At 35.5% G+C, this 21,006-nt stretch overlaps 1 protein-coding gene and 1 non-coding gene across 4 annotated transcripts; both read left to right on the top strand.

The window, feature by feature from the left end:
- Positions 1 to 6,997: 6,997 nt before the first annotated feature.
- Positions 6,998 to 20,102, top strand: LOC109186451. Of its 3 annotated transcripts, none has more exons than XM_019336436.1 (5): positions 6,998 to 7,142; positions 7,937 to 8,805; positions 8,944 to 9,099; positions 9,184 to 9,438; positions 20,080 to 20,102. In XM_019336436.1, the coding sequence occupies exons 2-4, from the start codon at positions 7,948 to 7,950 to the stop codon at positions 9,436 to 9,438; spliced, it is 1,269 nt and encodes a 422-aa protein (XP_019191981.1). In that variant the 5' UTR covers positions 6,998 to 7,142; positions 7,937 to 7,947; the 3' UTR covers positions 20,080 to 20,102. The 3 variants fall into 3 exon arrangements, with proteins under 3 accessions (XP_019191981.1, XP_019191979.1, XP_019191980.1); XM_019336434.1 differs by lacking the exon at positions 20,080 to 20,102 and adding an exon at positions 9,523 to 9,838 and having other exon boundaries at positions 7,004 to 7,138; positions 7,912 to 8,805; XM_019336435.1 differs by lacking the exon at positions 20,080 to 20,102 and adding an exon at positions 9,510 to 9,757 and having other exon boundaries at positions 7,004 to 7,138; positions 7,912 to 8,805.
- Positions 10,849 to 10,922, top strand: TRNAV-AAC. Its single transcript has one exon. It is a non-coding gene; the product is annotated as a tRNA-Val (tRNA).
- Positions 20,103 to 21,006: the final 904 nt, after the last annotated feature.

Genomic DNA, 21,006 nt, shown 5'->3' with positions numbered 1-21,006 from the left:
AACTCAGAAGCCGATTAGGTTTTCATTTTTCCAGGATACCATGGCTGCGGTATGGCGGCCGGCAATGGGGGTGAACACTCGAAAGTTGGAGTCCCGAAGATATCTCTTTCGGTTCTACCATGAAGCTGATGTTGAACGGGTTATCACCGAAGGACCCTGGACATATGAGCAGAGTCTGTTGATCATGAAGCGACTCCAGCCAGGGGAGGATCCGGATGCAGTGGCGTTGGATCAGGCAGAGTTTTGGGTGCAGGTTCATTCATTACCTGTGGGTTTCCGGTCTGAGATTGTGGTAAGGGCTATTGGTTCCTTCTTGGGAACCTTGATATGTGTGGATGATCGCAATTTTGATGGCTCGATGCGCCTGTTCTACAGGGTGCGAGTTGCGATAGATGTGGCCAAGCCGTTGAAGAAGCAGATGAAATTGAAGAAGGATAATGGTTCATGGGCGTATAAAGATTTCCGGTATGAGCGTCTGCCGACTTTCTGTTTCCTCTGTGGGGTAATTGGTCACGGGGAGAAGTTCTGCGCAAAGATTGTTCATGGGGCAGATTTGAAAGCAGAGAAGCCCTTTGGTGCGTGGATGAGGGCGGGTTCGCGGAGGGGGGTACCAAATTCGGGGCAGCAGTGGATTCCCCCGGAAACAACAATTGAGCGAAGAAACTGGAGGTCCCCGACGATGGAGGCTGATGCTAAATTGGCCACAGCCGAGTCTGAGGGGAACGCGGAGGGGTCTGGGGATGATGGTGTTCCGAGCGCAAGGATTTCGGAACAGAAGAGGAGGAGGACGAGTGATAGCGAGAGTGAGTTGATGGAGGTTGAAGCTGGGGTATCAAAAAACGGGGAAACGGCGGGACTTGCGGAGCAAGCCCGCCCAGAGTTATGAGTTTACTATCATGGAATTGCCGGGGGCTTGGCAACCCGACGGCAATTCGTGTTCTGGCGGACTTGGTTCGCTCAAAGAGGCCAATGGTACTCTTTCTTATGGAAACCTTTGTTGATAGGAATAAAATGGAGCCTGTCAGAGTTACGTTGGGATATGATAATATGTTTGTGGTAGATGCTGATGGGCATAGTGGCGGATTGGCACTCCTTTGGACTAGTACGGCTCTGCTTGAGATAACGGGGTATTCGGCAAATCATGTAGACACGACTATAGCACTGGATGTTGGCAAGCCAGTGTGGCGTTTTACAGGGTTCTATGGTTTTTCAGATCGACAGGACCGACGTCATTCATGGCAATTACTACGCACATTAGCGCATCGGAGTAATGCGCCCTGGGTAGTAATGGGTGATTTTAACGAATTACTACACCAGTCTGAGAAGAGAGGTCGAGTTCCCCATCCAGAGTGGTTAATTGCGGCTTTTAGGGAGGCGATTGCGGATTGTGGATTATTGGATTTCCCTTTTGGTGGACATCAGTATACTTGGGTACGGTCCAGGGGTACGCCACATATGGTGGAGGAGAAGCTGGACAGGATATTGACGTCCGAGACTTGGCTGGCGATGTATGATGCTGCAACGGCTACTTCATTGATCACACCTTATAGTGATCATTTGCCGTTGTTGTTATTGCCGGTACAGGAGGTGCACAGAGTGGTCCCGAGACGTTTCTGTTTTGACAATATGTGGCTAAGGGAGGACCGATGCCGGGAGATAGTGGCGCATAGCTGGGTTACCTCTACAGGCCTTGATGTGTTATCAAGGATTGAGGCGTGTAGTAGGGATATTTGGAGGTGGGGGCGCACGTATAATAAGGATTTTCAGATTAAGATTGAAAGATGCAAGCACCGTTTGAACATGTTGAGGCCGAGGCGGGATGAGGCTGGGTTGGCTGATTATGCTCGTGTTGAGAAGGAGTTGTTGTTTTTACTTGAGCAACAACACATTTTCTGGAAGCAGCGGGCAAAACAACATTGGTACAGAGAGGGTGACCTTAATACAAAGTTCTTTCACAATTTTTTTAAGGCAAGGAAGCGGAGGAATAGGTTGCATGGGCTCAGGAACTCTGAGGGAGTGTGGATGGAGGAGGCGGGTGCGGTAGAGGGGATTATGGTGGATTATTTTGCGAGTTTGTATGGGTTGGAACAGGGGGATATGAGTGAGGTGCTAGACTGCATTGTCCCGAAGGTTACTAATCTGGATAATGAATTGCTCCTGAGGCCTATTAGTTTGGAAGAGGTGCGTAAGGCAGTGTCGCAGATGCATCCGGATAAGTCGCCGGGGCCGGATGGGATGGGGCCGGGTTTTTTCCAGCACTACTGGGATATTATTGGGGGTGCGGTGACTGATTTTTGCAGGTCTTTTGTGGAAACGGCCGAACTCCCGGCTAAAGCGAATGAGACGTATATTGTCCTAATTCCCAAGAAGCCTAGACCAGAAACAATGATGGAGTTGCGGCCTATTGCACTGTGTAATGTGCTATATAAGGTGGCTAGTAAGGTGTGCGCTAATCGGTTGAAGGTGCTGCTAAACAAGTTAATTTCGGCAGCACAAAGTGCTTTTGTGCCGGGGCGTCTCATAAGTGATAATATTATGCTTGCATATGAGGCGCACCATTATCTGAAGAGGAAAACTCAGGGTCGTGAGGGTGTCGTGGCTTTGAAGGTGGATATGAGTAAGGCATACGACCGAGTTGATTTGTTAAAGCTATGTTGCTTAAGATGGGCTTTGCGAGAAGATGGATAGATATTCTACTGGAAACTTTAACTTCCGTGCGATATCACGTCCTCCATGAACAGAAACAGGTTGGTCCAATTGTGCCGGAGCGGGGGCTGCGGCAGGGAGACCCGTTATCTCCGTATTTGTTCCTAATTGTGGCAGAGGGCCTTAGTGCTTTGATAGAAAAGCATATGCAACAGGGGAGTTTGCATGGGGTAAGGGTGGCGCGGGGGGCACCTCCAATCTCTCACTTACTCTTTGCAGATGACTGTTTTCTATTTTTCAGGGCTAATCATCAGGAAACTAATGTAATGAGGAGGGTGCTGGACACTTATTCTGCTGCCTCCGGCCAAAAGATCAATTATGAGAAGTCGGTTGTGTGCTTTAGTTCTAATGTGGATGGTCAGGCAAGGGATGATGTTGTGACGATAATGGGGGTTAATGAAGGAGATACTACAGGTCGGTATCTAGGCCTCCCTTCATTAGTAGGCCGAAAGAAGAAGGAGGTTCTCGGGTTTATTAAAGAAAGAATTTTGTCCAAGGTAAGATCGTGAAATGCAAGGTTTCTGTCCAGGGCAGGCCGTGAGGTTATGCTCAAGAATGTCGTTCAGGCCATGCCGGCTTATGCCATGATGGTTTTCCTTCTTCCGGTAACTTTATGCAAGGAGATGGAGGTCATTATGAACTCTTTTTGGTGGACAGGAGTAGCGGTGAATGGGAGGGGGGTCCGATGGCGTTCATGGGAGGGGTTGAGTTTGCCGAAATCTAAGGGGGGGATGGGTTTTCGGACATTGCGGGAGATGAATTTAGCGTTACTTGCTAAACAGGCATGGTGGCTTGTTAAGGATCCGAGTTCGCTCGTAGCCCGTGTGTATAAGGCACGGTATTATCCCCGGGGTACCTATTTTGAAGCAGAAGAAGGGTCTAACCCTTCGTATATTTGGCGGGGAATGATGGCGGTTCAGCAAGTACTAAGGGACGGTAGTCGACGGTGTGTGGGGAATGGCCGGAGTATAACGATAGGCACCGACCCATGGTTGCCGGTAGATGATCACCCGTATGTGCAGACGGTTTTGCATGAGTCAGTTGCGAACGCTCCCGTTGTGTCTTTGATGAATGAACAAGGTACGCATTGGGATGTGGATTGTATAATGGATTTGTTTAATACAAGGGATGCAAATCTTATTCTACAAATACCAATTAGTAGCCGTAAACCACCGGATTCATGGGTGTTGCAGTGGGATAGTAAGGGTGTTTTCACAGTGAAATCTTGTTATAAATATCTCTCTTCCCATGCTATGGACACGAGACCTTGGGCTTCAATTTGGAATCTTAATGTTCCTCCTAAAGTTAGACTATTTGGGTGGCAGTTGGCAGCTTCTTACTTACCAACTCGTGATGCACTTTTAAAACGCCATGTTGATTGTAATGTGATTTGCCACATGTGCAGGGAGGAGAGTGAGAGTGCACACCATTTATTTATTGCTTGTCGTGAGGCTGTTGTGGCAAGGAGGAAGTTGGGCCTTCTCACAACTCATGTCGCTGGTGATACTGTGGGTGAGTGGATTTTTAATTGCTTTGCAGTATTGTCACATGACCATATGTCCAAGTTAATGATGTTGTGTTGGGGTTTGTGGACTGCCAGAAATGATGTTGTATGGAATGCACAACCATGGAACCTGGAGTTGATGTTGCGGCACACCATGGCGTTTTGGGAAAACTGGGGTGCGGCACAGTGTGTAGTTGGCGGACAGCAAAATGGGGGGGCAGTGGTGAGGTGGGAGAGGCCGAGAAGGGGAAGGCTGAAGTTGAATACGGACGCAGCGCTAGATAAGCAGCATAGTAGGGTGGGTTTTAGATGGGTGTTAAGAGATGATGATGGTAGTTTTCTGGCTGCCAAGAATGGAAGGATGATGGGTTTTTTTGAGCCTAGGGAGGCCGAGGCTATGTGTATGCGAGAGGCTCTGAGTTGGCTGAAGGATACGAGGATGGGAAACGTGGAGGCCGAAACAGACTCACAGATACTTTGTAATGCTATTTATAGTGATTCATATTTCTCTTCGTTTGGGTTGTTGGTAGGGGATATTAAAGAATTGGCATCTTCCATTAACGATGTCGAATTCCGGTTTGTAAAACGATCTGCGAATCAGGTTGCCCATACTCTAGCTCGGGCGGCTGTTTCTATGCCAGATTGTGGTGAGTGGTTTGATGTGCCACCGTTATTTCTTGTAACCTGTCTTAGAGGTGATTTAATGAATTAAGGTGTTCGTACCAAAAAAAAAAAAAAAAAAAAAAAAACACTTAAACTTAAAAAGTATTTAACTATTTAGAAATAAAGCAAATAAGATAGTTAAAGAGAAAATAAAACTTAACTTTTAAAGCCCATCACTCATTAAAGAGAAAATAAAACTTAACTTTTAAAGCCCATCACTCATTAGTAGCACTAATAACTCCTTTTTCATGATCATCTTAATCTAGTCTCTTTTCCTTTTACTCCGTAGTTGTTTCCGGCCATAACCCTCACCTAGTTCTCATCCAACCCACCTTGTTTTTATAGTTTCATTTTATCCCATTGAAAGGTGGCGTTTTGCTGAAATTCTAATTCAATCTTCTTTCACACTAACTTTTGAGAAGTTACTCCACCACTCTTTCCCTTGCTCTTTTAACATGTTGCATACAAAAATGGCAAAGTAAATGAAGTAATTCTTTTGGCCAACTAATCCTTCATATATTAGTAGGTCGTTGGCTTTCATTTTTGTTATCATTTTGTCCTCCTTAATTTTCATGTACAATTTTTTGCTCGATTGGGTGCGTGCCATCGAAATACTTACAACATATATTATCATAAGCAAAAAAGAAGCACAATACCAACACTACCACTCCAAATTGCAGTTTATAAGAATACATAAACAATGCACAAATAGAAATTTCTATACTGCATGCCATGTGAGGACATAAATTAACGTCCTCCTAAATATATACTGTGGGAAAATAATTATTTTTATCCCTCAATTGTTTTGTAACTGTAATTTAGTGCTTAATTTTTAATTTGAATGAATTTATCATGCAATTGTTTTAAATTTTGTCAATTAAATACTCTAGAGTAACTAATAATTGATTGACGAAATAGTGGCTAGGGAATTTAATTAATGAAATTTAAAATAATTGGAGGGGCAATTCGTTCAAATTAAAAATTAAGAACTAAATTAACAATTTCAAAACAATTTAGGAACCAATAAAAACAATGATTTTTCCTATACAACATAAATTGATTATTTTTTTGGTTGTCCAAAGATATCCCTCTAGCCGAGAGCCAGAAGACTAATCTCTCGTCTCTACTGTCAGCACACTAAGTGGTAGGGACTAGCCAAATGATTTGCTTCATTCACATGGGTGGGGATCGAACCCCCAACCTCATGCCATGCTTAAGGGACGAGGTGCTGAACCACAACATAAACTGATTTTGCAATGCCACACCACACAAAAGCTCTTGAGTTGGAATTCTAAAGGTTTAAGATTAGTCTAGAATAATTATATATATACACACACTTAGCCACAATGTTATGGAGTACTGGGGAATGACAAATTTTATTATGGATAGTCGGTGTCTAGATGGAGGGCAAATTATGCTGTGGAAGCGTGTCCACCTTGCAAGGTGGGCACGGTTCCAAAACTCACTATTGGAAATTCTGAAATTTTCGACCACCTGAAAGTGTCTTAAATCAAGTTGAAAGTCTTGTTCCGACTATTTTTGGTATCCGGAAAAACCCTTGTTGCTATTTCTGACCACTTTTTGCTTTCAACTTGATTTAAGATCACTTTCAGGTGGTCGGAAATTCAATAATTTCCAATAGTGACTGTTCATAATTGTGAATATAGTGTTCAAAAATTATGAACACATAGTTCTATAATTTATGAGCATAGAGTTATGTAATTGTGAATATAGAGTTCAATAGCTGTGAATATGAAGTTCAAAAATTATGAATATAGAGTTTTATAATTATGAACATAGAGTTCAATAGTTGTGAATATAAAATTCAATAATTGTGAATATAAAATTCAAAAATTATGAACATAAAATTTTATAATTATAAACATAGAGTTCAGTAATTATGAGTATATAATAAAGGTGAATACCGTTTCACGACATAACTATCCTCACGGGTTATGGATCGGAGAATGACAAATTGTACTGTGGACAGTACCATCTGTGGACCATAGGTGTTTCGAGATTTTAAAAAAAAAAAAAAAAGAAAACAACCTTAGCCACAAAGTTATGGAGTGATGGAGACAGCCATTTGGTCAATGTGGCATGTGCTCTTAGCAGCGTCTCGGTCATCGCTTCTCGTCCACATTATATTGCTATCCTAAACTTGAATTGCTTTCACGTTTACACTTGTGGGTTTCTTCGATCTTTGGTTTTGTTTCTTCACTTATTTCTGGGGTTTTCTTCATCATATCACCCGGCAACTATCAGGTACGTACTGCTATGCTCTCTTTCCGTTCTTGTATACCATCGCTAGCTCTAGAAAACTGTTAAATGGCAGTTTTTGTACTTTTATTATTATTGTTATTGTTATACTGGAAAAATGATATCAATTTTAATGTGATATAAAGCTAAGACTCACTTTAGAAAGTGGGTTGGAGTTACAAGGATATTGTAAAAATAGTAAGGGATTTAGAGATTTAATGATGTGGAAGTAGGACTTATTTTTTAAAGGAGATAACTCTTGCAAGGCAAATTATATCATGGATCAGGTCACAAGGGTCTATAATTATGTTCATATTATATGTTGTAGTTAATATATTATGTGTGTACAATTGATATATTATGAATCATGGTTCATCGTATAATTTGTCAAATACTAATAGATGTCTAATGTTGTGGACTTGGTTGTTATTGATAGCACAAATTAGCTCTATGTAATTGGTGAGTATATTACGAGCATGGTGAAATAGGCTTTAAAGTAGCTTTTTTATTCAATAGTCTCGAGAGAGTTGAGAGGAATTGTGTAGGTGTTTTAGAGAGTGATATCTAGAGAGAGAATCAAGAAAAAAGTCCCCTTCTAATGAAGGGCTAAGGCCCTTTATATAGGCACTTGACCTGTACTCGATATCGAACAGATGTACAAAATGTGTAGGACGATATATTCGGGTAGATTCCCTATCAATTACCACTCCATGTGCTTTTTGGGAATGACAAACTCAAGCCTTCATTTGCTAACTATTGCTAATTTAAGTTGGCAACAGGCAGTGAAGGATCTGAAAAGAATAGGGGAGTGAGATATGTGGTCACGCAATTTAGATTGGTGGATGCTTTCACTGGCAATAATCTTACTAATATTGGCAACATCATCATCTCCAACTTCACAAGCAGCTAAGACTTTAAGATATAAGAATGGGGTGAAAACAGCTACCTTCCTATCACCAAAGGTTGAAGTAGAACCTGGAATGGTATCAATCGAATACTATTATAAAATCGACTTCCCAAAGGGTCATATTGCTATCAAAGGATTTGATGCAGAAGTGGTTGATGAAGCAGGGAATTCAGTCCCTCTACACGAGGCATATCTCCACCATTGGACCGTTGTAAGGTCCTATCTGCGTCAAGGTGTTGAAAAGCCAAGTTTGGGGTCTAACCAATCAGATTATATAGTCGTGGGGAACTCTGGAATTTGTGCAACTCTTACACAACATTTTGGGCTCGGAGCAGAGACGAGAAAAACAGACAGTCACATCCCAAATCCATATGGAGTAGAAGTTGGGAACCCAACAGATGTCCCCGAAGGTTATGACGAGGGATGGACACTTAACGTGCATATAATCGATACGCGGGGTGTTGAAGATAAGATTGGATGCACTGAATGCAGGTGTGACCTGTATAATATCACAATGGATGAGCAAAAGTTATATAAAGAACGAGGTTATATTGGAGGCGTGTTTTGTTGCGGTGACAAGATGAAATGCAAGTTAAAAGAAGGATATAATAATGATACCAAAAGAAGTCTCTACCTAAAGTACACTGTGAAATATGTTGACTGGGATTCCTCCATTGTGCCTCTCAAAATTTATATACTTGATGTTGCTGATCCTTGGAAAATGTCTGATGATTCCAAAGAGTTCAAGAAATTGCACATGTGCCAGGTGATTATATTAATTTAGCACTACCTACCTATCTTCTATATTATATTATTATGTTATATACATTATACTTTCTCCAACCCAGTCCTTTTTCCCAAAAAGTAATTCAGTTGGTCTATCGTACCATATATGATTCTGCAGGTTGAATATTATGTGGAGTCATGTTCTGATGCTGTGGTTAATGATAAATGTGTTCATACCAAAAGTGCAAGTGTAATTTTGCCAAGTGGAGGGGATGTCATCTATGCTGTTGCCCACCAGCACGCAGGAGCTATTGGTTCAACTCTTTATGGACAGGTATTTTTGCTTGTTTAGATTTGGGTATGTGTTTGTGTAGCGTGAAATCTATTGTTTAAACAACTACTTTTTGATTTGTTTTAGGATGGACGGACAATATGCTCATCCCTCCCTATTTACGGGAAGGGAAAGGAGGCTGGAAATGAAGCGGGATACATTGTAGGAATGACAACTTGTTATCCTCGACCTGGTTCTGTCAAGATTGTTGAGGGGGAGATGATAACCATTATGTCTAATTATAGCAATAGCCAGAGCCACACTGGAGTCATGGGTTTTTTCTACCTTGCTGTTGCTGAACCTTTGAAGAAACCCAACTCTATCTTGCATGCTCAAAACTAGGTAACAATATTTTTCAACTTTAACATGCTATATATACCTTAATATGTAAATTTAATTTTTATATACTTTAGGCATGTATTGTAGAGATAAACAGACATTTGGATTGATTTTGCCCGGTGATGCCATGATCCCAACAAATGGCCTTTGGGGCTTTATTTGCACCGTGTGGAATTGCAAATTGTAACAATGGCTACGAACCTATAGTTGTTTGAGGCGGCTGTTTCATGCTCTGGTTTACATGTTTGCTGTGTAATATGGAAAATGATATAGGTTGTGTGTAATAAAAATTGTGGTCCATATTTTTTTAAGTGAATCAAAAGGTGACATGCAAGCAGGCAATATAAAATATAATAGAATGTGGGAGTACATGTAGTATTACTCTGTAATATTACTACTTTTTTTTATCGTCTTTTGTGTTTCTTTTTAAATTTTAAGTCATGTTTATGTTAGAGTCAATAGTGCTCAAAAAAAAAAAAAGTCATATTTATGTTGTGTTTGTACATTTATATGTTTTGAAATGTTTGGTTTGTAATATTACTACTTTTTTCGTAATTTGTATATCATTTCAAGTCAGATTTATGTTTGGTTTGTACATGTATATGTATATCAGTTCTAAGTTCATGTGCACATGCTTGGTTAATTTGTTTCTTAACTTTTGAAATAATGTTTGTTATTATCTTAAAAAAGTGTATCAGTGCGTGTACACTTTTAGTTTTATATATTATTATCTTAAAAAATCTTAATCATTTAAGAATTTAAAATTTTTTAATATTTTAAAACAATTGACTTTAATTAAATTGCTGGCGTGAACACAAGCTATTACTCTACCCTTCTCTCACTCCTCAAAATGAAAAAAATGGGTACTAATACTAAATTCTCATTTTTTCTTCATGGTAATAGAACCACAAGTTTTGTATGTAGATTTTTATGAAGTACTAGACTTAAAGTTTGTCATAAATTGAAGTAAACTTGTGACTTTTTTAATTGCACTTTTTTGAATTTTACAAAACTCTTGGTAATTGTTTTATTACTAAGAAGAAAAAATGAGGATTTTGAGTGGTTAATAATGTCATTTTAATGTTATTTAAATATATTTGTTGACAGATGACCAAAAACAGTCATGCCACAATTATGTTAGGACCAACGGTGGTGTTTTGAGGAAAAAAAAAAAAGGATTAAAAGTGAAATGACAATATAAATCTTAGACCAAAAAAAGGAAAATAACTTTGCACCAATAATATTATGACCAAAGGAAGATGTGTTTTTTTTTTTTTTTTTTTTTTTTTAAAGACTAAAAATGAACTAATACATATAGACTATAGTATATACTAACGAACCAAGAAACAAGGTCAAACAGCACACCTCTAATCTTATCTTAATGTACAAATAAATGCTTTGTGCTAACCAAATGGTTTCGTGGTGTAGTTGGTTATCACGTCAGTCTAACACACTGAAGGTCTCCGGTTCGAGTCCGGGCGAAGCCAATTTCGCTTTTTTTTTCCAACTGACTCTTCGACGTCAATAAACTCTATTAGCGGAAAGACTATAAAATGTTGCCCATTACATTCCCTACTATATTTTCAATTACTCTGCCGCAATTAATAAACACTAGTTTTGTTATTTGTTTTTGTTTTTTTTTTTTTTTTAATTTTTTTTTTTCACAAAAATACCTTCCAAATTGAATTTTGTTAGGATTTGAATTTCTTATCAGTTTGTTAATTAGTGTTTTCCTACTCTTTTAGTTTCTTTAAACTTATTAAATTCTTATGGTTTGACAATAATCAAATCCTTGATAACCAACTTGCTAGAGGTGTTTATTATATAGTTTACAGATAAAATGCATGAAGATTCATCTACTAAGTTGCGTAGTTATATTTATTGCAATGAGTTAATTCTCAAAATGGTCATCCGATTATGACATTTTCTCAAATTGGCTCATTGACTTTTAATTGTACCTAAAGTGGTCCTCCAACTATTGATTTTAAGCCCAAATGGTCATCCGTTAGTTTTGGTGTTAAAATAAAGCTGGGTAAAACTGGTAATTCAGATTTTGCATTCCAATTTAAATCAATTTGTCTCCCCATTTTTTTGTGCTTTGAGACCTCTATGTGGCTGGTATAAAATGCAAAGTATACCAATATTTGTATTGATTTACCAGAAAAATATCTGACAGCTTGGGGCAACCTGTAAATTCTATCTCTCAACAAATTGCCTAAGTAATGATTCATGACAATAGATCATTTAAAATAGTAAACTTGTAAAACTGTAGCTTAAGTTTCTCTGCATGCTACTACATGTTCATATAAAATTAAAAGCTTAAAGCAAAATTATAGATATCAATCATACATACCCAAATGGCCAGGACATCTCTAAGTGTATGCACAAGTATATAGGAAAATAAATCTTTCTTTGACTTATTGAGTGGATTACTATGCACTGCATGTTAGATAATAAATTTAGACTAACATGAACTGTAGTAAACGAGTAACCTGTCTCGTTGCAGCGGAAGCTTTAGGATCGCCCGAATATCTCCAGCCATAGTTGTTGGTATTGTCTCTGGGATGGTAAACCTGCAGAATGGACATTAGTGTTTTGTCTACCACTTCTCTCCCGAATACGTGATGGTACGTGTCCTGAACTCGGGAGCTGTGGGAGGACTATTTTGCTTAGAAGCCTACATGCCATCAACATAGGCAGATATTCAGTTAAAGCTTAACTGAATGTCTTGAGTTGCATAACAGATTAAGTCACTAATTGACTCAATCTCCTACTTGCACCACAGCCACCCAATAATACAATATATTATAATTATTGTATTTAGGAAAAATACTTACATTCTCCCACTTGGTGCAAGTACTGGCACAAAGAACAAAATACAAGAACCATAGTAATACGTCATCTACTAATCAAGTGAGTAGTATCTACTATGATCACATGCATTTAAATTCTCTAACTTAGGTTCTTTATGAACAAACCCTACGTTTATTCTTAGTCCCTTAATGGATGTTTCTCAAAATATATTATGTGCACAACTGAAGGAAGAAACCATCCAAATTCACTGTATGATCTCCAAAATCTTAGAAGCATGCCTTAAGTAGAGATCTCTTAATGTTAGCATAATGCTAACTATATTCTATGACTTGTTTATAAGTTAACATAAACACTACCTCTAACGGCTAAGAGCTTGGAGTTGACACGTCTGTCACTCCCACTCATTAAGATAGCCCAAAAGATAGTCAAGTCACAGAAACATTCCAATAACATAAACCATAAGGTCTAAGTCAATAATTTGGAATCTTAAACAGACACCAATTTCCCAAATAATCTCAAGGTCCACCTCGAAATTAATTGAACATTACGAGTCTTATTATGTCTTACAAAATTGTTTTGAGCCTTATAAACCAAAAATGACCTAGGATCAATTTTGAAGAAACTAAAGATTATGTTAATTGCTACTAAAGAATTTATTAATTGGCAGTGCACCACAAGTTAAATGTTTTCATTCTAATAAATTCATTAATATTGTTACAACATTTTCATAAATATGTTGTACAACCAAACGTTCAATGAAATGAACTTATGAATTATAAGAACAAAAGACTAAATTAATACTTGTGAAAACTTTTGGACTTATTGCTAGACGCACAATCCAATTTGGAATGTATGAAAACAACTAAATCCATCAGCTTTAGTGGAGTATCTTAATGATCTTTCCTAAATGATCACTCCCACTGATTAAGATATTCTTTAGCCAAATTAATGATATAACACTCATAATTGATTTGACCAACTAAATAATGAAGATATAATTCCCCACCATTAGTTGGGCATACTAAATAATCAATATTTGGTTCCAATTATAGTCCAACTAAATGAATAATTAATGAGGACATGATTCTCCACCATAGTTGGACATACTAAAATAATAAAATACGCCTTCCAAAACCAAGTTGGAATTCGGCTCAGAAGATATATTTTATTATTGGAATCCATAAGAGGTATATCATACCACGCAACTTACTATAGTTACTCCAAATAGCCAAGTAAGCTTCGTGAAAAATAATTAATAAAAGGTGAATCTAAATTTTGGGAAGTGACTAAATACATGTTTTGCCAATGCAAACCACGAAACTTAGAATTATAGTTGAACTAAATTTATAAATTCTAAGAAATTGGGATAAAGTTATTATCTAATGGGTTGATGAATTTATTGACATAAAACTTGCCTGTGGGCTAAAGTTTTAATTCTATTAAATTCAATTAAACACTTATTGATAGTATTTTATCTCAATTACTAAATAGTCAGAAGAATCTAGTGACATAAAACTTGCCTGTGGCTAAAGCTCTACTCAATTAGACCCAACTGAAATTTTAAGATGAAATAATTAGCAAATGAGTTGAAGAATCAAGTGACATAAAACTTGCCTGTGGGCTAAAGTTTTAATTCAATTAGATTCATTACAACCATACAATTATCAAATGGGTTGAAGAATCAAGTGACATAAAACTTGCCTGTGGGCTGAAATTTTAATTCAATTAGATTCATTACAACCATTATGACAAAAAAAAAAAAACACTTAAGAGATCATGTTCCTTATCTTAATCCCTGTGGGCAAATTAAGATATATGACCTAAAGTTTACATCATAAAATTAAGCTTCATGATAGAGATGAGAATTATTCATAAAGTAAGTAAAATTCTTTATTTCTATCATTACTAATAAAACTACTAAACTACATCCCGATACATAATTGCCTGTGGGCTAAATTATGATCATAGTTCAGTATTTCATCCTAATTAATCATACAAATATAACGAAATTGCCTGTGGGCTAAATTCCATCATATTACATACAATTAATCACAATTGATATGTCTAAAACTTTATATGACCCTAACATCTCAATATATAATTTTAACTAATTAAGGATGCTGTGGCTACTCCCCAACTAATTAAAATTATAGGACCACTAGGCATTTATCATTGCCATCTTTATGTGATTTGAACTTTAGACAATTTTTAGTAAATTAAAGATGCTGTGGCTACTCTTTAATTAATCTAGAAATTGTAATCACTTGGCAAAAGGGGAAGTTAAAGCCTAACAAACGAATTAAACCAACACATGATAGCCAATTATTAGGTATACTCCCAGGAAAGTTGGTCGAGACGAAGCTCGGTTAAATACCAACTCCTTAGACAGAGTAGCGTCGCAAGGGGACTAGTAGCAACAAGGCTTTTAAGCCAGGGCCATAGAACTAGTATTCCTCCCCAAGAAACTTCCCTAAGTCATGTGTTCTCATGTTTGAAGTAAAATCGTTTGGGAGATCTATACAATTGTAGATTCACTTATGGATAAGGCTTTAAATTGATGAACTAAATTAGCGGACTAAACGTGCTTAAATTCAGGCACTACCGCAGCTAAAGTTTATGCATAGGTCCAACTTAATAAAGAACTAATATAATTCCATCCTAAAGTATGCACTTCTAAAGGCATAGTAAAATTGCATAATTTAAAAAAACAGAATATTATGCGGTGGACAAGTATGCATAAAATCAAACATTAAACTCATATATTCTAAATAAATTGCATAAACCAAAACAATTTTAAATATGAGCAATAACCTCAAAGTATACAATTAATATTCAAAACTAGCTAGTATGATTTCTAACCAAAAGAAATCCAAAATTTGAATAATAATATAATAGATGTATACTTTGAAAGGTTAAAAACTATAAGCCCACGTGGAAAAGTTTTAATTGCATAAAATCAATTTTGGGAGAAACAGGCTAAATTCACAAATATCAAGCCATAGTATATGTTTTATTCGTAAATAAAAAATCTCACAAATCTCAACTGCATAATTAAACTTAATATTATGCACTTAATGTGATTAAAAGCATAAAACAATTTAAAGAGTATGAAAAACACTAAATGTGTATTCAATTATTCATACTTAACTAAATGTGGCAATGGCATCTAAAATCATAATTCAAATACTAAATAAATTGCCAAGAAAACATGTTTTTCCAAAATCTGAATTGATTAAAAAAAATCACTCTCCAAAACTCAATTAATAATATTATTAATGGCAAAAAATCACAAATAAACCAAAAAAAACAATAAATAGCCATAATAATAGTATTATGTTAATTTGGAGACTAAATATGAAAAAACAATAGTTAAAACTGTTAAACTTTAAAACATTTTTGGATATAACTTTAAAATGTAATAAAAAGTCCGAAAATAAATGTCACATAAATCAATTTGGAAACAATTCATGACTTAATACCATAAAAATAATGTTATCATTAATTAAAATATTAATAGTAATAAGAAGCATTATAATCACTATGAACATTTTAATTAATAATGACAAACATGGTAATACATATCTTAATGTTTTCATATTCTTAAGGATAAAATGTGACTAGTTCAAAATGGTTAACAGCTATAACAGTAGTTACCAATAATAATAAACTGTAATTAATGATTTGCGTACCTTAATGATGCAAACTGCATCTATCAATAGCACTAACAGCGATAGTGAAGAAAGCCTCCAAAATCTCCCATCTTCACGGAGAGTTTAGTTGAATCGCCCAATGGTACGCAACAGTTTATTGGTAAGAAAATGAAGTGACATGGGTAATCTTACCAATGTACCAAATATAGTAGATTACCATGAATTAATAATTATTATGAAAGATAATAAATGAGATTAGCCCCTAAACTTAATAACATTAATTAATAATGTAAATTAATAATAATTACAATAAATGTAAAATTGTAATTAAGGGATGCTAAATACTAATCTCAATTTACCACATAATAATTAATTAAGACGGTAATGAGTCGGAGATTAAAATTAAGGTATAGCCAAATTACCAAAAAAAAATGTAAAGGCAACATAACTATGTACATTGCTTACCATTAAGAAAACAGAATATTATTGTTAAGGCCCTTAAAACTATTAATAGATTAATATATAATCAGCTTAAACAATAGTTATAATTCTTAATGGCCAAGACAATAATTATAATTCTTAATGACTTCAAATGGTAATTGTAATCCTTAAACCCTTAATGACTCAAAATCACGCAATGATAATAATTATAGCACAAAATTGCTTAAGTCAGGCCCATAAACTTTAATGTCCCAAGTTAATTATAACATGAATGATAAATGTTCTAATATGGAAATAGATCCAAACATTATATTATCACCAACAACAAATACCGTTAACAAAATACGGTACTTAGTAATAATTAAAACTTAATAAACATGTTATAAGAAAAATAAAAAAAATAAAAAAAAAGGTGCTACAATTATTATTAACATATCAATCAAAGAGGTGGAATCCATACTTTAACGACCCATATAGGTCCTAAATAGCTTGTTCAAAATAGGTTTTAAAAGTCCCAAGTGAAAAATAGGACTAAAATATGCTCAAATTAAATGAGAAACCAACAAGCTGTCTTAATAGGCTATATTGTCCAAAATTAACCTAAGGATCCAAAAATTGACGATATTTAATATAAAATCTATGAGTTAATAATATGCTATATCCAACCTTAATAAATGCTTTTCTAAATGTACAATTATAATAAAATAATTTAAAAAATATACAAAGCATGTTGAGATTTTTGCATATTAATATATTATTAACTCATGAATTTTAAATAAATTGCAATAATTCAAGCAATTTAACATGCACATCAATATTAAATTAAAATTCAAACAACAAATTTAATACTTAATATTTGCTCAATATTGAATAATAATTTAATTGTGAATTTAATGCCAAAATTGAGAGAAAACTAAAGGGCATTAATATAACTCTCAATATTAAATTAAAATTCAAATAGCAAATCAAAACTTCATATTTGCTCAAAAATGAATAATAATTATTTAATTGTGACAAGAATTTTTATAATAACAATAATTCAATCACAAATAATGTCACAATTAATCTGAACTCAAATTTAAAAATTTTAATGCCAAAATTAAAGAATAACTAAAGGGCATTATTATTTCAAAATTAAGCAATTACTTAATATTTACCGTTTACCAAAATCATTTACAATATTAATTAAGGTAATATTAATATGGCAATATTAAACTAAATAATTACCATTTACCAAAATTAATATATATAAATATAAAATAATTAAGTAAGGTAAATATTAATATATGGTAAATAAAAAGTATAATTGCATGTAAATAGGAGACTTACCAGTACAATCATGCACGTCTTCTTCGCAGCTCTCTGTTCGGAACCAGCGCCGCCTGATCTTGAGGAACAGCGATCGGAGAGAGACAAAGGTGGCGGAGCTAGTGCGACCTTAATGACCGGAAATCCAGCCCGCCTCCACCATCCTCCTCGCCGTCGTTCTCATGGCAACCGGCGACCGGAGGGAGCTGCGTCCATGGCTGTGTCCTCCCAGCGGCAAGGCTCACAGCAGAGAACCAAAGCCCACCGTCCGCCGTCCGCCGCAGCACCAACGATCGCCGCCGTGCTACGTCGCAAAATCCTCGGATTCCTTTTGTTGTCGCCCGTGAACCAGTCAGTCCCTTCTTCCATAGCATCTCCAGCCGGCGAGCTTCCATGAAACACCCAACGGATTCCGACGCCACTGAAGGAAGAAGAGAGAGCTGACGCCACGGCTCTGCAATTTGTTACCTTTGAACCGTATTCCTCCGGCCAAAATTCAATGGCGGTGTATCCCAAAAAGAAACGGCAACAACTTAGCAACAACAATAAATCAAGTCCAGAAGACAATATTCCGAAAAACAACATATACTAAAATCAATGTATATGATATTAATTAATTTTGATTTTAGGCAATACAACCAACCAGGCAAAGATTGATAGGGCTATGATACCAAATGTTAGATAATAAATTTAGACTAACATGAACTGTAGTAAACGAGTAACCTGTCTCGTTGCAGCGGAAGCTTTAGGATCGCCCGAATATCTCCAGCCATAGTTGTTGGTATTGTCTCTGGGATGGTAAACCTGCAGAATGGACATTAGTGTTTTGTCTACCACTTCTCTCCCGAATACGTGATGGTACGTGTCCTGAACTCGGGAGCTGTGGGAGGACTATTTTGCTTAGAAGCCTACATGCCATCAATATAGGCAGATATTCAGTTAAAGCTTAACTGAATGTCCTGAGTTCACTAATTGACTCAATCTCCTACTTGCACCACAGCCACCCAATAATACAATATATTATAATTATTGTATTTAGGGAAAATACTTACACTGCACTCTTTGGAAACCATGTTTTGGGGGTTTTCTCAAATTTTATGGATCGTAATTGTCAAATACACATTGTGTCTGTAGTTTTTGTATTACTTTCATTAGTTTAAGTACGCGAGGAAATAGAAATTTTTTAGAATCATTTGTAGCCATTGATTTGCAAGATCCATTAGATTAAATTATGGATCTTTAAATTTTGTAAGATGAAAAGGGACTTATAGAGAATATTTTCTCCAACTTTTCCTGTCTCAATTAATAGTTGCCCCTTCATCTCATTAAATGAGTTTGAGGAGAGATAGAATAAGATGCAAGATGTGAAATTCATTGAAATATTAAGATGCAGTTTATGAGAATTTACGGTTATTCTTGGTCATGTTGGTGTTGTTGTCTTTTTCTAATAAATAATTAAATATTTTGATTACAATAATGCAACCTGTAAAAAAACATAACATATTGAATGGTAACTCCTTGAAAAAAAACATCCTAATTTGATTACTCCACATTTTATATCACCAATGTAACATACAGGTCTCAAAGAACAAGAAAAGGGGGTGACAAACTGCTTTAAATTGGAGTGAAAATCTGAATTACCAGTTTTACCCTTCATTTTAACACCAACTTAACACTAAAATTAACGGATGACCATTTTGACTTAAAATTTAATAGTCGGAGAACCACTTTGGGTGCAATTAAAAGTCAAGGAACCAATTTGAGAAAATGTCATAGTCGGAGGACGACCCTTTTGGGAATTAACTCTATTGCAATTGACAACCTTTATATTTTCCTGTTTTTATTTATATTTTCTGAGAAAGATAGAATTGGATGTACAAGTAGTTGATGGAAAAGAAAACGGCAAAGTAATGTATGGTTCCGCTAGAAATGTAAAAGAAAAAAGTCGAAACACCCAAGAAAAGAAAGAGACATAAATAGAAACTTGTACCAATAAAAGTTAGTGAAAGAGTAAATGGAAAGTGGAAATCCAATTCAACTCTTAATTAACAGGAAAGAAGTAAATCAAATCACTATTAAAAAGGCTCAACACCTTGTGCTCAGATGTCATGTAGTGATCTCTTTCATGTGGAAGGCCATGAGATCGAGCTTTAGTAGAGGTGTTGTTGATTTTTTGTACTTTATTAGGTTGAGAAAGTATGTTTGAACAAAAAATCACTATAAAAAGTGGAAAAGTTAGTAGCATTAAAAAATATCCAATTCTATCATGCATGCTCAAAACTAGGTAACAATATTTTACAACTTCACATGCTATATATCTACGACGTTAATATGAAAATTTAATAATAAAAGGTTGTGTGAAGTTGTGTATGCATATATATTTGTTTATGATTTATGAAGAGATAAACAACATTTGGATTGATTTTGCCAGGTGATGCCATGATCCCAATAAATTAAATCCCCTTTATTTGCACCGTGTGGAATTGCAAATTGGAACAATAGCTACGAACCTATAGTTGTTTGAGGCGGCCGTTTCATGCTCTGGTTTACATGTTTTTATCGTCCTTTAATTTGTATCTCCTTTAATTTTAAGTTTTAAGTCATATTTATGTTGTGTTTGTACACGTATATGTCTTTTAATTTTTAAAATGTCAGGTTTGTAATATTAGTATTTTTTCGTAATTTGCATCTCATTTTAATTAAGTCAGATTTATGTTGGGTTTGTACATGTATTATATATGGATCAACTCATGTGCACATGCTTGTTTGTTTCTTAACTTTTGAAATAATGTTTGGAAAAAATATATATTACGAATATAAGCATAAAAAGAATAAAAATTAAAATACATAAGTATTTATATGAATATTATGAAATATATATTAAAATTTGACGATGAAAAATTTACGTTGTTCATGTATTTAGCGAAAATTAGACAAAGTTAGGGATAAAAATTCATAGAAAAAATAAAAATCAATATAATGAAGCAATAATGAAGTAAAAATAATATTATTTCGAATTTTTAGAGAAATATTGTAAAGTTTAGGAGAGAGAGAAAAAATTGGTAGAGTTTAGATATGAGGAAAATATAGGATAATGAAGAAAAAAATAATTTTATTAAATTTAGATAAGGTTTATAAAGTTTAAATATGGAGAAAAAATAGAGTTTAAATAGAGAGAAAAAACATTATTCAAAGTTGGTAGAAAGAAAATTTTGAAATCTTGGGGTTGATGGTTGGATTTCAACTATTTATATTTGAGAACAAAAAGTCTACGAAAGTCCTAAAATTAAAAAGTCTACAAAAGTTCATAACTTTTTGAATACCACATGACTTTTAAAGACTCTTTAAAAGTCTTAAT

The sequence above is a fragment of the Ipomoea nil genome, unplaced genomic scaffold, assembly GCF_001879475.1.
Source record: "Ipomoea nil cultivar Tokyo-kokei standard unplaced genomic scaffold, Asagao_1.1 scaffold1407, whole genome shotgun sequence".
NCBI classification, from domain to species: domain Eukaryota; kingdom Viridiplantae; phylum Streptophyta; class Magnoliopsida; order Solanales; family Convolvulaceae; genus Ipomoea; species Ipomoea nil.
The sequence above is the reverse complement of the archived record's forward strand: the minus strand, read 5'-3'. Positions and strand labels throughout refer to the sequence as shown.

Excerpts from the sequence above, each read along its gene's own strand:
- LOC109186451 (XM_019336436.1), top strand. The coding sequence starts at position 7,948 with ATGTGGTCACGCAATTTAGATTGGTGGATGCTTTCACTGGCAATAATC. Across the intron at positions 8,806-8,943 it reads AGAAATTGCACATGTGCCAG|GTTGAATATTATGTGGAGTC; the intron begins GTGATTATATTA and ends ATGATTCTGCAG. Across the intron at positions 9,100-9,183 it reads GTTCAACTCTTTATGGACAG|GATGGACGGACAATATGCTC; the intron begins GTATTTTTGCTT and ends GATTTGTTTTAG.